We start from the raw sequence: 14,126 nt of genomic DNA, 5'->3' as shown, positions 1-14,126 counted from the left end.
GACATATCAAAGAATCCGATATTTCATTCTAAGACAAAGCACATATATATCAAGTATAAATTTTTTAAGGAGAAGGTGGAAGAAAATGAAGTCAGATTGGTTTATGTAAACACTAAAGAGAAGATTGTAGATATTTTCATTAAACCTTTGCCTAAAGAACCATTTGAGTACCTGAGAGATAGATTAGGGGTTTCTACCCCTCTGATAGAGAACTGATTGATTCTTTTTGGCATCAATTTGGTATGTATTATCAGAGATATTATTCATTCGGACACTGATGTGGGGATGCTACTTCTTAGGGGGAGTAGTCAGCTTTTTGTTTCAGTGGTTTGTGTTTTTGCTTTGATATTTTTGTCAGATTTCTAGCATTGATGTCAAAGGGGGAGAGATATTGGTATGAAAAAGAAAAAAGGGAGTTGTATACATCAGGGGGAGATATATATGTGTAATTTAGAGCTTTACCAAGATATCATTCATAGGGGTAGTTTGGTCTTTGTTTCAGAATTTCATTGCCATATCTTTATGTGGGAGATTGTTGGTTTTCTTCCATTGGGGGAGACTTATTTGGCATTTCTTGGTACTTAGATATTTTTTTCACATCTAGTGTTGCCATCAATGCCAAAGGGGGAGATTGTTGGCCATTTGGAGGAATTGATTATGTGTTGCATTGATGTCAACACTGGCTGTTTTGGATGCTTTACTGGCACCCTTCTGGTCCCGGTAGGATGAGTGGTTTCTGGTTGGTTTGGATCTATCATGATCTGGTATGCTCTAGTATGGTTTGGTTATGGAAATGGCTTATTCATGATACTCATGCTCATATTCAGTCATTTGGTCTTGGTCTGGCAATCGGATGCTATCATGTTTGCTTGGAAGCTTGACTTGTGGTACCGACGAGGGTTTCACCGATAGAGCTTTGATGAAGATCTTGGATGATATGCATAAGTGGTGTTGGTGCAACTTCTGGTATGGATTCAAGATGTTGTTGGTGATCATGTTCGAGACTTGGTGAATGGAGATCATTGCTTTAATGTGTGGACCTATATTGGGTCCCGGTTGATCTAGGTTATGGACCGACTTAATGAAATGTGTGGATTGGGCCTCTCGATGTGTTTTCAGGATGTCTTATGGGTTGAATATTGTTTGTTTGGTCTAAGGTCGACATGTTTTGTAATTATGTAATTGGTTTATTGTCTAGTGGCCGACCTGGTTTTTTATGGTCGAAGGTTTGTATAGATATGATGTAAGATCTCATTGTAGATCATCATGGTTATGGTCAAGGGATTAGGAAATGGATGTAATGTGTGAATAATGTAATATCATTCAGGAAGAGGATTTGGTCGATCATTGGAGATCGAGTTGGGTTTATGTAAGAGGATTTAGTCCTCCGGTATTGAGCTTAACCGAAACTGTACTCAAGCATAGGAGATGATATCTTTGTAGTTCATACCTTCTTTCGGATTGTAGTCTGGATTTCTATGTAGTCAGTGAGACTCCTTTTGTGATGAGCAGTGTGCTCTAGGCTGTTGGCCTTCCTGCAAGTGCAAGTGCAGGCCCCTCAATTGTAATTCACATACTTACTGTAGAAGTATTATCTGACTATGGGTAGGCTTCCCACTGCGGTTTTTCCCTTCACCAGATTTTCCACGTATAAATCTTGGTGTCACATGGATGGTATTTATTCTCTGATTATTGTTTATACTTAATTGGTTTAACTGTTATTTTGATATATGGTTTAAGCATTTTGGTATTAATGTTTTGGGTTTTGGTATTAAAGTTTTAATTGCTAAATGTTCTAGTAATCTATGACAATTGATTCACCCCCCCCCCTCTTAGTTGTCTTTCGGTTATTTGAACTGTCTAACAAACCTCTCATCTTCGGATTTTCTTCTCATCCAATACACCACGCGATGCGCTCTATTCTAAAAGGGGTATTTGTTTTATTTAAAGTATGTTGTGACTGATATTCAAGGTTCGAGTGGTTCGAACCCCCGACCCCAACGTCCCACACTCTTTTCATTACCACTGAACCGCTTGCATATTTTGGGATAAAAAGGGCAAATAATTTATTTAAAGAAACCCTCGAAGATAAGGCCTAGAAAAATCAAACCCAAAAAATTAAAATTAATAGTCCCAAATAATGTTGTTAAGGCTCGATTATCATGAGCCAAAGGTTTTTTAAGAAGGGTCGGGTTTGTTTTAACTATAAGGTTTATTTTAAGGATATAGGAGGATATGGATGATTTTTCAAAGCATATGGTTATAAGCCATATTGGGTAAAAAGTGTGTATAAAAGGGGGGTAAGTTGTGAATGAGAGTTAGTGGTGATTTGTGAGAGAAGTTTTTAGAGAGCTTGTGATGTAGTCACGATGGGAGGGTCCTCAAAGAGAACAATCTGGACCACGCAACAAGAGTTACATAGCACAAACAACTCAAAGTGATAAAGGCAATGCAAAAACATATTATATTATATCATGAAAATTAGTTACAAACTTCCGGCAACATGCGGGCTTACAAGATTTGGCACGTGGGCCTAATCACAAAACATGTGTGTTATACAACATTCGGCTCAAGCAAGAATGCGAGCCAACACCAGAACTCCTAATCCTTAGATCTATCTTCTATCTTCAAAAACTTGATTCGAAATGATTAATTACATTGATTTATATGATCAAGGGTGATCCATGTCGGTCCAAGATGAAACAATAACCGATGAACAAGATGAAACATGTAAAAGAACAAGGTTAGCCTTCACCAAAGAGACGACTCCAAAAAATCTATAGAATGAAGTGTGGACCTAAGGGAAGGTCGGCCACATGCCAAGGAACATTGGAAACAATGAACTGAAGCTCCGCAAGCTACGGGGATCATCCTCAAGATTCATCAACAACAAAATAGGTCCAAGCAGTTCCGGTGTTCTAAGCCAGAAAACTGTCTCAAATTTTGAAAGTGATAACTTGCCAGGAAAAGATCCAAACATCCCGTGGACTTAGGATGAGGAAAATGAACATGTCCAAAATTAAAATGCAGCTCTACAAGATCCGGTGAGAAAAACGCAAAATGAAATGCTAAAACAGGAACAAACTGAAAGAAAATGTTTTTGGTTGATGCAAGATTGCCAAGAACCAGGGATGCTCTGCATCAGCTTGAATGTTCATCTCTATGCACTGGAAGACTAATTTCTTGCTATTGCATTTGAAGGAGAAGGACTTTGTACCCATTGTAATCATGAGAGTCGAAACTTGTCCAAGTTTAAGACCTTGTAACCATTGTTGGAGCATAATCAAGGATCAGTCACTCTATTGGAGAGGGGCCCAGAGACGACGTAGCCATATTGGTGAACTCCATTATCAACTCGTGTTCTTGTCTTCTCTCTTATTTCTCTCTTTGTTAAATTCTTCGCTTAATTATTATTGTGTTTATTTAAGCATTTCAATTATATTTTCAAGACGTTCAATTTAATCATTGTGTTAGTTAATCATACACGTGCAACAGTCATAGATCCTAACAATTAGATCAAATTTATACTTACATTTGATCTATGCATTGTGCAGTGATTGCAGGTTATGTATGGTATCCCTACTATCAAGGAGAACTCGGCCATGATCATACAATCTTGAAGAGAAAATTTCACTTGAGAGATGTCGAGGAAATTGTCATTGGTTCATATGCATTCAATAATGATGACATAAAATGGTGAATACCTATAGTGAATCCTAACGCATCCACACTGTATCTTCCCATGGCAACATGAGAAATATATATACAAAATGTGGCTTATGAACAAGGCCACTATAGATGAAAAAGAACGACCCATAGCTTACTTTCAAGATATAGGATCATTTGAATTGCAGGGTTGCAGATAATGCACAAGGTCTTGTTGATATTCAAAAGAAACGATAAAATGTTTGCAAACAAAGGTAAATGTCTCAAATGGTAAACACTGTGGCATGCATATTCTCTCCCATATTAACAAACTTAGCTTACCAATGATACTCCATAGACTCATGTAACCAAATGAATGAACCCAACTAGCAATTATGAAGGAAAGACTGGTAAAAATTCAATTTAAGGAAAGAATACATTTTATAAGGATAAATATTTATGCTAGTGCATCTTTTCCATGTCGACAAGGTAGAGGGAGAACACAAGATTTTTATTTTATTTTATTTGGCATGCAATTAATGTGGATGCTTAGACAAGCAATGTGAACTATTTGATGAAATCTTTTAATGCGCATTGTTACAGATATCCCGTAACATGAAGGAAAATATATATCGACACATAATATAAGGATAAGGTTTGTCAAAAGTTGTAGTTATAGTGCTCTACTAAACATGCATGCAAAATGTGGAAGCATGAACAAACATGAGAACCATTTGGTCGTATGACTCCAAGAAATTTAGTTCTATAAATTTTGGTGTCTGTGATATATGCATTATATGGATTTGGCTAAGAAAGATCAAATCATTGTATGCAATTGAAGGTTGATGCTATAAAGTTTAGAAGGAGATGTATCTTAATTTTCTATTCTAAACAAATCATATCCATCTATATCCCTACCTTATCCACCATATATCTCTCCCTCTTTCTATCCATCTCTCTTCCTCTTTCCCTATCATAAAAATAACATGATCTTGCTAGTGACGTAGCATGATTATCTTCCTTTGTTTGAGGTTTGTTACTAGTTATTATTTGATCTTTGTAAGTGGATGAATAATTGGTTTGAATCTATACTTCTCTATTGAGACCTCTATGCACAAACATCATTTGCTAAAATATGTACCAATTGACCTTATTGACCTCATGTATTGCAGAAATGTATGCAACTAATAGACTAATTTTTTTCCCAAATTACCTTCCACACCTCTTTCTCTCTACCTCTATTTTCCATTCCCCCCTCTATCTATAGACATGCCGCCCTTTCTCTCCCTCTTCCTAGACCACTATATCTATATCGTGTTGCGTATATAACTCTATCTCTCCATATTTCTTCTTCCATCTCTCCCTCTATCTCTATCTTCTTATCTTTATATCTCTCTATCACTATATCTTTATCATTATTATTGCATCTCTCCCTGAATCTATTTGCATATATATCAAGCTTCCATCTCTATTTATCCCTTTCTAGATCTATCAACATATCTCTTCAATCTCTATCCATCTCTCTCTCCTTTCTCTTTCCTCTTCACAACCATTCCCTTCTCCATCTTAATCTTCATCTCTATCTTTATCCCTTGGATCTATCTCTTTACCCCTCTCTATATCTCTCTCTTACTCCCTACTGACCTTATATATTGCACAAATGTATGCAAAAATAGACATTTTCTTTTTTCTATTTGACCTTCCAGACCTATTTGACATACCCATTGCACAACAAAATGCAATTGTTAGTATATATCAATATGAATTTTGAATAACCACAACACATATACTTATTTTACACACTATAAATTCAGGTGACTTACAATTATTATTTTTTTGATCAATTATAGAAATTGTCAAAGTATATGTCAAGTACCACATGTTAACTACCCTCACTTCTTCGGACGCGACTATTCTGGGTCCAAAATGTTATATTTGTACATCGTGTTATATGACATTTGTGAAAATCACAACCGATACTCGCGTTATCAACAGTCAATAACACACGAATGTCATATAACACGAAGTACAAATATAACATTTTGAAACTATAGCCCACTTCAAATACTAACACGATATAAACAACAACATACCATCACTTCAAAGCTCTTCGCATTCAATATTTCATCTGCCTCCAAATACACCCAAAATGATACGGTCACTAGTTCGCAACGTGCTCCAGCTGCCGCACCTAGCTAATTATTCACTGTTCACCTTACACGATCTGTTTAGTTTTGTCTTAAACCTGTGACAATGCCATGATTTCTGAAACGAAAACATCGAAATTTTTAGAAGAAGATCCACCTTCGGCCATCGCCGCCAATTCTTTCACCCTTTTTCTCAGCTCTTTGCCCTTCTCTTCCATCATCAGAGACCGTACTATTCGATCCACGTCATCTCTGGTCACCAACCAAGCCTGCTCAATTCTCTGGGGAGCTTCCAGAGCTAAACCGATCTCATCTACCACCAACTTGGAGTTGAAATGCTGCTCCGCGTAAAGCGGCCAGGCGAAGAGTGGAACTCTCATGGCGGTGGATTCCAGAACCGCATTCCAACCGCAGTGAGAAATAAAGCCGCCGGTGGCAGGGTGTGCCAGGATACCCAGCTGCGGAGCCCACCCGAGGACGAAGAACCCCTGGTCGTTGGCCGCCATGCGACCGTGCGACTCCACTGGGAGAAAGTCTAACAGGGAAGTTAAGGAATTCTGAGCTGCGTCAGAGAGCGTGCGCAGAACCCACACAAACTTCACCCCGCTCGCCTCCAACCCAAGAGCGAGTTTCTCCATCTGCCCTCTCGAGATGGAATTCTCGCTACCGAAGGAAATATAAAGCACACATTCCTCCGCCTGCGCCTCCAGCCATTGCATACACTTTTCTCCATCCGTGCTCGTCCCCAATTCCACCGCGGGGGCGATTCTTTTGCCTTCAACATGCCCATCCTCGAAAGCCTTGGGCGGGAGCAGAGGCCCGATTGTTCTGAGCGTCCCGTTAACACTCTCAAAATGGTCCACAAACTCCCCTTCGAGCTCGTAGAACGTGTTAACGATCGTCCTCCAACTCTGCTTATTCCCGCGCCTCATCCGCAGCAAGAACTGGTGGGTGTCGTTCTTGGGCAGCTCGGGCAAGAGCTGAAGGCAGGTGAGCTTCACTTCCCTCGGCAAGCCCGGAACCAAGTACCGCCCCGACACCGTTCGCGGGAGGTTCCGTGGAAGCGTATCCCATACGATCTGATGCACTCTCCGCGAACATGCCCGATGTGTCGAAGCACACTCGAGGTATACTAAACTTTTGAGCTACAGCGGATGACCAGCCCAGGAGAAAATCTGCAATGAGGCAGACAGGACCGGGGAGGGGGCTTATTTCTCCGGCTAAAAAGCGACCGAGAAAGCGGTCGGAGTGGGGCTGAAGCCTCTCGTCGGCGTCGAGCAAGGGCAGCAGCTTGTGCCATTGAACGCTGTTGCTGTTCACTTTGCCCAGTGTTAAGTGGTCTCAGGGAATCTCCATTTCAAGCAGGTGAATGTCCAACCCGACCTCACGGGCGCTCTCCACTTTGTTGCGCAGTGCAGGGATGTGGTGAAAGGTGGTGACAAAACTGATGGTTAAACCCCTGGCGGCTAGTTTCTTGGCGAGCTGCATGAAGGGGATGAGATGACCGTGCCCCAACGAAGAGAGCATCATCACATTTGCACCCATCTCTCCTAGGTGTTCTTCCTCCGCCTTTTTCGCTTCCTCTGCTTTTTTCTTCTTCCTCTGTTCGTGATTTTTTCTCCCCCTTCTTCGGCTCTGTAACCTCACCTCTGATGCAACTAAGCTATGAAGAAGATTGTCTGTCTTGTGGTTACACTTCTCACTTGACATTAATATATAATAATATTACTTGCACCTTTAGTGGAGGGCAATGGATACGTATCCATGGATACAACATAATTTAAGTCGTTTAATATGATAATTGGAGTGATTTGAAATCAATCTTATCATTAGTGCATGGAAGGGAAAGCATGGGAATATAAATTATAAATTAGTGGTAGTTAAATATTGAAAAGGTTATTGAAGTGAAATGAAATTTTGTTTTATTAGTGGCTTCTTAACAGGTTATTAAAGTGACATGAAATATTAATATGAAGTTCAATATAGATCACGATCTTTTGGTTATGTGTCCCCCATTCTAAAGTGCAAATCATTCTTATCATTTTCAACACTTGAGGCAAAAGTCTTTGGAATAAAGGAAAGGTTATTAAAGTGACATGAAATATCAATAGGGAGTTCAATAGAGATCATGATCTTTAGGCTATATGTCTCCCATTCTAAAGTGCAAATCATTCCTATCATCTTCAACATTTAAGGTAGAAGTCTATGGAACAAAGGAAAGGTTTGTTACTTTAAAATATTCAAACCACAAAATTATTTACCTTATAATCCAAACAAGAACACCAACAACAAAAAATTGACAAGTTAAAAAATTGAAGAGAAGTAAAAGAAAAAAAGTCCAATACTTACACTCATAAATACATTTACATGAAGCAAAACATATAAAATCAAAATCAATACTATAATGTATATTGTATTTACTTGTGATTTGTGTACTTAAACAAAATAACAATGCTTTTACATAACTAATATTTAATTAAAAAATAAATACATGAATATAAATAAATAAAATAAATTAAAAATAAAACTCAAATAGGATTTGACCTCGGGGTGTAGAGTGATTGGTCGAGCCATTGAAAGAAACGGATGATCGATGCGGGTTCAAACCTCGTCCAGTATCCAACCCAGTTTATTCTGCCATGCCTAGGGTGGGTCCCTATGGATCGCAGTGTGGCCTTGGAGGATTAGTCTCGCCTCAACTCACCCTAACTTGACCCCAACTTGGCAATAAGTAAGACCAAGGCAAGGTAGGTTAGGCATTGGGCTAGGTTGCGGGGATACCTCCTGTGGGGAACAAAAAAAAACTCAAATAGGATACAACTAATAATAAGTAAAATTATAATATAAATTAAATTGAATTTAAATATAAAGAATAACTTTGAAAAAAATATGTCAGTCTTCACCGTTTCAGTATTATTTGACTCTTAAATATTTATGAATGAAATTTAATCATTACTAACAAATATACAAACCAACTTGCAGATGACATGAAGTAGTTAGAGGAATTGTGCCATCCCTTCAAATGAAGAAATCTTAATGCTCTCAATTCTATGAACTTGTCAAAAGAGCATTTGCGGACTTAATATCATCGATTCTCCTACAATTAGGTGTAGTGGGGATTGCTTAGCCTTATAGGAATGTTGCATGTACCCTGCTTGAAAGCTAATCTACAACTCAATTTTAAAGTACTACATGATAATAAGCATGGATTAACTCGTCTTTTGATAGATTATAGAAGTTGAATTCTATTTAAAGCATCAAGTTCCATGTTGAAAGACATGTGCTTTAACTAGTTTTGGTAATAAGAGTATAAATATTTTGGTAGTTCATGTCAGGTTTTGTCTTATAGCAAAAACTAGTTTTAAACTCTATATGTCAATTCATAAGAACTTCTTTCTATTTGTTTTAGGCAATGGTAGAGGAAGGAAAAATAAGATATAATGAGCAAATAATTTGAAATAATTTGAATTAATTACTTATTTCAAATCCACAAATTTATTTTTTTAAATCTCAATATTCGTTTTTAAGTGAATATTTAAATTTATTAATTTTAAAAATTCAATTATTTAATTAAATCAATCATTATTTATTTTAACCATTTAACAGTAAAATTTATATATATAATGAATATGATAAATGCAAAATACATAATCATAACAACCCTCTGACTTACAATAAAACCAGAGCCAACTAACAAAAAAGTTGACCAAATAAATAAAGAACTTAAAAAGGCAACAATTATTTCGATGAGAGGACCCTCTAATTATTATAGACCCTAACTTTTCGCCTCTCATAATCGAAGATGAGATTTTCTTTGATAAGCATAGAATTCGACCGCTCATGTTGCTCCATCCTTTGTAAAGAGCAGCTGCTGCACTTCACAAAATTATTTGCAATCCCGAATCTGTTTGCTTTGTCTTAAGCCTGTGGCAGTGCCATGATTTCTGAAACAAATAGATCGAAATTTTTATAAGAAGATCCACCTACACCCACCGCTGTTTTGGCAGCAGACTTCAATTCTTTCATCCTTTTCCTCAGCTCTTTACCCTTCTCATCGATCATCAGCAATCGTACTATTCTCTCCACGTCATCTCTGGTCACCAACCAATCCTGCTCAATTCTCTGAGGAGCTTCCAGAGCTACCCCGATCTCATCGACCACCAACTTGGAGTTGAAATGCTGTTCTGCGTAAAGCGGCCAGGCAATGAGGGGAACTCCCATGGCGGTGGATTCCAGAACCGCATTCCAACCGCAGTGAGAAATAAAGCCGCCGGTGGCAGGGTGTGCCAGAATACCCAACTGCGGAGCCCACCCGAGGACAAAGAACCCCTGGTCGTTGGCCGCCATGCGACCGTGCAACCCCGTTGGGAGAAAGTCTAACGAGGAGGAGAATGAATTCTGAGCTGCGTCAGAGGGCGTGCGCAGAACCCACACGAACTTCACCCCGCTCGCCTCCAACCCAAGCGCGAGCTCCTCCATCTGCGCCGTTGAGATGGAATTCTCGCTGCCGAAGGAAATATAAAGCACACATTCCTCCGCCTGCGCGTCAAGCCACTGCATACATTTGTCTCCGTCCCTACTGATCCCCAGTTCCACCGCGGGGGTGATTTTTCTGCGTTGACCGTCCCTGTCCTCGAACGCCTCGGGCGGAAGCAAAGGCCCGATTGTTCTGAGAGTCCCGTTGACGCTCTCAAAATGGTCCACAAACTCTCCTTCGAGCTCGTTAAAGGTGTTGACGATGGTCCTCCAGCTCTGCCTATTCCTGAGCCTCACCCGAGGCCAGTATTGGTGGGTGCCGTTCTCGGGCGTAGCCTCTGGCAGCTCGGGCAAGAGCTGAAGGCGGGTGAGCCTCACTTCCCTCGGCAAGCCCGGTACCAAGTACCGTCCCGACGCTGTCCGCGGTAGGTTTCGTGCAGAGTCTCCCACACGATCTGATGCACCGACTCCGCGAACATGCCCGACGTCTCGAAGCACACCCCGGGTACGCCATACTTTTGAGCTACAGCGGAGGCCCAGCCCAGGAGAAAATCTGCAATGAGGCAGAGAGGAGCGGGGAGTGGGCTTATTTCTCCGGCTAAAAAGCGGCCAAGAAAGCGGTCGAAGTGGGGCTCAAGCCTCTCGTCGGCGTCGAGCAAGGGCGGCAGTTTGTGCCACTGTAGACTGTTGCTGTTCACTTTGCCCAGCGTTAAGTGGTCGTGGGGAATCTCCATTTCGAGCAGGTGGATATCGAGCCCGGCCTCCACTTTGCTGCGCAGTGAAGGGATGTGATGAAAGGTGGTGACAAAACTGATGGTTAATCCCCTGGCGGCCAGTTTCTTAGCGAGCTGCATGAAGGGAATGAGATGACCGTGCCCCAACGACGAGAGCATCATCACATGCGCACCCATCTCTTCTATTTTCTTCTTCCTCTGTTTGTTTTTCCTTCCTCTGCTGAGTTTTATACTCCACGGGCCGGCTTAACCGGCATACTCTAAGCTTTGGCGCTTAGGTGGCCACCTATAGCCCCTCTTAAGCCTGATCTTTTCCTTTTCCGTTTTCGAGCTCCCGTTTGTCGTTAGCGTTCCGTTCAGTCAACTGTTTGGAATGATTTTATTTTATTTGCAGTCTATGTTCCTAATCCAACATGTGCTGGGTGGGATGGGTGGGAGAGAACAAGGGGATTGTAAGACTATAAAGGCTAGCGTATGTAAAATGTCTTGAAAATGAATTCTATACATTTTTTAAAAATAACATGAATTATGGATTATTAATAAAATATTATTAAAAATAATTTTTAAAATTAAATCTATATTATTAATTGGTATTCAATAAGAATTATTTTTTAAAAAGATTTTGACAATAAGCAGTAATAAATAATTTTTTAAAAATAAGAAAGTTTAATTAAAAAATAATAATAATAAATTATTGATTAAAATCAATTTGAAATTTAATAATTTTAATTAAAATTATTAAATAATAATAAAAAATTGATAATTATTTAAAATTATAATTGATTGATGAATTACACATAATTCAAAATCATTAGTTTATGATCTTATTAGTTCTTGTGGGTAGGTAGGATACTAATGCATTCACCCAGTTCAATTAAGTCTAAAAGCATGAACCAATAGGAATGGAGAATTAAAATCTATTAACTTCTTTTCTTATGTTTTTATGCATATCTATTTATATAAACATTTGTAAATTTCATTTATTTGTATTTCTATTGGCTCGTAGCAGTGTACAGTCATATTGGGATGATGTCATTTTGAATTGTCGAGTCCAATTATTTTTAGCAAATTTATAGTACTATTGATTAATTTTTTAATGTGGATAGCTATGATTATTGTTTTGCAATATTACTGCATACTGTCATATTGTGATAGTGGGCCATTTGTCCTTTTTAAAGCCAACAAATAATTTGGCCTTTTTTCCAACACTGAATTAAATATGCAGTAGGACAGTCTATGAATTTATTTCCAATGCAATCAGAGGTTGCATTGAAAAAGGTGTAAAAGAAAGAATACATAGTGTAGCTTAGATAATAATCATGTGAGGAGTACTCAAGTGGGCTAAAAATGTCAAATGCAAATCAAATTTCAAGATCCTTTCTTTTTTCAGGAAAACAACACGTGAACAAAATTACTCAATAAAGATGTGAATGGACATCAAAGATCTTATTTAATTTATTTATTTTTGGCTATTTGTTTAAACACTGTGATTTGTGATAGACAACCAATCATAAGATTTTTTTCTCTAATTTGTGGTCTCAATGCTTCAAAAATTCATTTAATTATTCTGACCTAGCCATGCAATTATTTATTCCATTCTGGTGCATTATTCTTATAGTACTGGTTTATTGGATTATTTTCCCTGGGACATCTTAGGGCATTCATGAGGTTTTCTTCTATTGCAGTACAAAGGTAAGCCCGAACATGTTAGGATTCCCAAAGATACTGAGAGGGGGGGTGAATCAGTATCTAACCGGTTATTGAATTTACTAAATTTAAAACATGTAAAGCTTATCAATACTATATACCGGTAAACCAAGAATAATGCAGTAAACAAGAATAACAACAACCACATGAAAAGCACACCATAACACAGTAGTTTAACAAGGAAACCCGGTATGGGAAAAACCTCGGTGGGATTTGTGACCCACAATATTCACTTATTGGCCAATAAGTGAATATTACTCTTACAATAGGGGCCTACACATGCAGGAAGGCCAAGTGCCTAGAGCTCATTGCTCAATTACAAAATAAGAAGTCACATTGACTTACAAAATGGATTATACAAATCCAATGTCTTGTACTGCTTCAAATTAGCATCTGCTATACCAGATCTAGTACCAGTTTCAGCTATGCTTCATACATAAACCCTTAACCTATAATTCGCATATTAGGTCTGCCTTCTTTCGCCTATATTCTTATTACAAAATGTTCTACAATGATCTCAAACATATATGAGTCATATTACAACTCACCATGTCGGCTTACAATGATTTTTCAATTAATTACAAAATACATTATAAACAAAATTCTTGTCGGCCAGGGTGTCGGTATCCTTCTTTTGTCTGTCGGTGTTATGTGTGCCGGTGTAGAGTTTGTCGTTGTCAGTGCCAGTATATTGTCTTGCCGGTATCATATGATTGCAGAGTTGCCATCAATGACAAAACCTTCAATCACCTACAATTTCTCATTGGAGTGTGCATTTGCCAACAATCTCCCCTTTTGGCATTGATGGCAACACTCATTAGAAAAATCCAAAAAGTGTCATCCAAAAATGAGTCTGCCAGAATTGTCTTACCAAAAAAAAATTGAGCTCCCCTTGAGCTAATGAGCCATTTGCTGATCATTTTTCTCATAGCCTCTACTCCCCCTTTGACATCAATGACAAAAGTTGTCATTCGCTATCAGTGGAGTCATGCCTGGTTTCTTCTAACTGGTGGGTTACACTCTGAAAAATATCTGTCAGAATTAAATTTATGTCGTTGCTGAATGTTTTACTGTCTTTTATAGCCTCATGGGTTCTCTGCACTATACCGGTGAGTATGTGCATTATCTCTTCCGGTGTCTTTAGTTCGGGAACCAAAGCCTCAAATATTTCTTTTCTCAAAGAAATTAGATACTCTTGTCTTGGACCAAGTCTGCATTTTAAGTCCTTTTCTTTGTCCTTTATTCTTTGTTTTTTATTTTCTAGTTTCTTGATTTTCTCTTCCTGCTCTGCAATTTTCTTCTCTAATTCCAAAAATGAATCTGATGTCCCAATCAGATTGTCAGCAATATTGTTAATGTTATCCTGTGTCTTTCTGATTTCATTGTCAAGATCTTCTGTTAATACATCCGTTTTGCA

General features: G+C 38.6%; 2 protein-coding genes across 2 annotated transcripts; both read right to left on the bottom strand.

Annotated features, from left to right (window-relative positions):
• Positions 1-5,884: 5,884 nt before the first annotated feature.
• LOC131059651 (UDP-glucosyl transferase 73B2-like) lies at positions 5,885-7,092 on the bottom strand. The gene is made up of 2 exons (XM_057992667.2): positions 6,984-7,092; positions 5,885-6,924 (listed from the first exon to the last, which is right to left on the bottom strand). The coding sequence occupies exons 1-2, from the start codon at positions 7,090-7,092 to the stop codon at positions 5,885-5,887; spliced, it is 1,149 nt and encodes a 382-aa protein (XP_057848650.2).
• A 2,368-nt stretch (positions 7,093-9,460) lies between these two features.
• LOC131059652 (anthocyanidin 3-O-glucosyltransferase 2-like) lies at positions 9,461-11,184 on the bottom strand. The gene is given in 2 exon segments (XM_059211301.1): positions 9,461-10,640; positions 10,643-11,184. Coding segments are annotated over 2 exon segments (1,467 nt in total). The 5' UTR covers positions 11,180-11,184; the 3' UTR covers positions 9,461-9,710.
• Between the last annotated feature and the right edge of the window lie 2,942 nt (positions 11,185-14,126).

Source organism: Cryptomeria japonica, chromosome 9, assembly GCF_030272615.1.
Source record: "Cryptomeria japonica chromosome 9, Sugi_1.0, whole genome shotgun sequence".
NCBI lineage: Eukaryota > Viridiplantae > Streptophyta > Pinopsida > Cupressales > Cupressaceae > Cryptomeria > Cryptomeria japonica.
Note: the sequence above shows the minus strand (reverse complement) of the source record. Positions and strands in the feature narration are given on the sequence as shown.

Excerpts from the sequence above, each read along its gene's own strand:
- LOC131059651 (XM_057992667.2), bottom strand. The coding sequence starts at position 7,092 with ATGGCACAAGCTGCTGCCCTTGCTCGACGCCGACGAGAGGCTTCAGCC. Across the intron at positions 6,925-6,983 it reads TAAGCCCCCTCCCCGGTCCT|TATACCTCGAGTGTGCTTCG; the intron begins GTCTGCCTCATT and ends TCAAAAGTTTAG.